This window comes from Hyla sarda, chromosome 1 (assembly GCF_029499605.1).
Source record: "Hyla sarda isolate aHylSar1 chromosome 1, aHylSar1.hap1, whole genome shotgun sequence".
Lineage (NCBI taxonomy): Eukaryota > Metazoa > Chordata > Amphibia > Anura > Hylidae > Hyla > Hyla sarda.
This window is the reverse complement of record NC_079189.1, coordinates 160,805,031-160,808,101: the sequence shown is the minus strand read 5'-3', so window position 1 is coordinate 160,808,101 and position 3,071 is coordinate 160,805,031. Positions and strand designations below refer to the sequence as shown.

General features: G+C 40.7%; 1 protein-coding gene across 1 annotated transcript in view; it reads right to left on the bottom strand.

Annotated features, from left to right (window-relative positions):
- Positions 1-1,208: 1,208 nt before the first annotated feature.
- Positions 1,209-3,071, bottom strand: part of PCDH18 (protocadherin 18) — a 7,400-nt gene continuing 5,537 nt past the window's right edge. The window contains exon 4 of the mRNA XM_056563388.1: positions 1,209-2,330. Coding sequence (XP_056419363.1) covers positions 1,639-2,330 — 692 coding nt within the window. The 3' untranslated portion in view covers positions 1,209-1,638. The remainder of the gene's footprint in view (positions 2,331-3,071) is intronic.

Here is a 3,071-nt window from a genome sequence, read left to right as displayed (position 1 = left end):
AAAAAAAGAAGAATAAAAGGAAGAAAAAACCCTTTCCAAAAATACCTTTAAATAGCTTTAAAAAGACCAAATGTTTTTCATCATGTGTTTTCAATGAGCAAAGGAGAGAAAGCCACTACCAGACTCCTCTGGTGACACCTTCTGTTTACCAACATCATCTCAGGGAACATTCGGGAGGTCCCCATGCACATTAGACAGTATATCACTCCTGCTGAAATTGGTGTGGTTGCCTGGGTTTTCACTAACATGTACTGGGGCCATTAGACCACAACTAAATTCTGCTCTCCAATGCAAGTATTAGGAGGATTTGATCTGAGCTGAAGTACCACACACAACCTGTGGATAGGACTGGCGCTGTTACTGTAATTTACTGTATTCTTTAAAATTGATGACTTGCAAAACCAATTTAAAAGCATAATAGATTATGAAAACAACTGCCTTCGACATTAATAGAATTAAACCCAAGACACCAACAGAACATTTCTTGGTTACAGGGATTTGGCCAGCTTGTAAGGCTGAATTCACACTTCGTTTTTACATTACAGGTGCTGGATTTGGCTGGGGGAGGGGCAAACTGGTCTCTCCCGTACCCCAGCCGGACCAGCGTTGAACTACATTTACTTTAATGAGCCGTCCGGAGTCACCGAACGGTGACTCCGGTCAGCTCACTTTTGACCCATATCCGGTTTTGTGACCGGACCTAAAACCATAGTATACTACAGTTTTAGGTCCGGTAAGGAAATTGCATACGGGTCAAAAATGAGCCGACTGGAGTCACCGTTTGACTTCAGTCGGCTCATTAAAGTAAATGAAGTTCAGCGCTGGTCAGGCTGGGGTATGGGAGAGCCCGGTTTGCCCCTCCCCCAGCCGGATCCGGCACCCGTAATGTAAAAACGAAGTGTGAATGCAGCCTAAGTGTGATGGATCCTCTACATATAGGGGGAGATTTATCAAAACCTGTGCAGAGGAAAATTTGCTGAGTTGCCCATAGCAACCAATCAGATCCCTTCTTAAATTTTGGATAAGGCCTCTGCAAAATGAAAGAAGTGATATGATTGGTTGCTCTGGGAAACTAGTCAACTTTTCCTCTGCACAGGTTTTGATAAGTCTCCCCCATAATGCTTGGACGTGACTATTTATCTACACATAGTATGTCTATAATGAACAACAGAAGATAAGCTGGAGATCAAAAGTGACATTTTGTTTTTGGTTTTTATTTTAAGTGTCATATTAAAACAAGATATAAAAGTATTAATTGAAGGGTTTGCATATTTAAGTTGTATATCCTTAAGAAAGTCAACACAAAACAAAGTGACCTGTCCCTGAACAGGGATCCACAGCCTGATGAGTCCTTAGAAAGAAGTGTCCAAAAAGTTTCCATGCAGTAAAACATGCCTTACAAAGTACAAAAATAAATTTTCTTTATTTTTAAATTACACATAAATATAAGATACAAATGTATTTTTAAAATACAGATAGCAATAGTCACACTTGTTTTGTGTACATATGAAAATACAGCATTTGAATATTTAACATACACAGACACATTTTTATAAATGCAACCAAATGTCAAGAAGTGTTTTTGATTGTTCCAGAACTCCATAAATATGGAAAGAAAAAAGAATGTCGAAAAGTCCCCTAGTTTTGCCTCACGTCTTGAAGCAGTTTATTTATTTCCGCTACCAGTTCACTAGCATCCATAAGTTCATGTTTACCATCATTGAGATGGTTAAGAACATTATCAAAGTCATCTTCTTCATAGTTTTCTGGAATTTCCTCCATGGCTGGCAACCACTTAGAAGATGGCTGTGCACTGGAATGATTCCCTAAAGCAGGTCCACCAACATTGTTGGGATTTTGAAAATGTGTGTTAGCTGCCCATGCAGCAACCCCTTGGGGGTAACTTACTGTCTTAGCAGGCACTTGGCCTTTCCGTCTCTCTAAAGAGTTTGAGCGATCAGCTTCACTGCATTCAGTGTAGTTGTCCAAAGATGGAGGTAGCAGGCGTTGGAAAACACTGCTCATTTCAGTGAGGAGTGACGACGTGCAGGCTTCGGCTGCTTCCTCGTCCTGAGACTCCTTGCCAAATGTTGAGAAACTTTTTTTCTTTTCATTCTGATCAATAGGGAGCACATCGTCCTCAAGTAGAGGAGCCTGTTGTTGTGTCTGCGGCTGCTGGTTTTGTGGCTGTGTCTGTTGGAGAGGTTGGACTTCTTCACCAGGGATGAACATATTATTCCTGTAGTCTGCAGATGGAGAGGGAAGAGGTGGCATCCAACACTGATCCGAGTGTCCTAGAACCCGGCATTCTTCTGTACAGTATCTCATAACTATGGGATATGGGAAACAAAAAACATAATCATTTCATGTAGCCAATGCAAGTTAAAATCATCACAGTGGTAAAAAGGTGTTTGGCCTGGCCATAGATACTATGCTATAAATAGTCACTGGATCTCTTCTACGGAGATGCTCTGCCCATCATAAGTATTTCTCATTATCACAACTGGAGGCACGCTGTGCACTCATACATATATTCCCAGGCACAGATTCTGCATAAGCAATGCCATAGATCACTTTCCATTTTCTTATAAATGGCGGTCATAAATTCATTTCTGCCCTGACAGAACCTGTTACAATACCGTAAAAAGGGGAGATGCATTTTTCTCTGTTGATGTCACCTTACGGCCTAAACTTCATTCTATAATTTCCTAAAATCAATCATTATTTTTATTTATTTATTTTAAATTCACACCATCATGTTTTTCATGTCCTTTAAGAAACAGCTGCCCACACCACCACCCTGCACTGTATATCGTATACGATGGAAAAACATGTCCCCCAAGTTTTAGGCAGCAAGGGGTTAATGTCAGTAACTGAGTAATTGGTGCTATTTATTGGGGATAAAAAATAACCCAGGTGTATTTGGTTGAAAATAACAGACACCACGGTCAGATTACTAAAGCAGTGCATTGGGAAGGATGAAAAGGCAAGAGAAAACAATACAAGGGGACAGATGGCCTGGCTGGAATACAGCATACGACTACATTGAACATAGGTTCCATCTGCGGGAC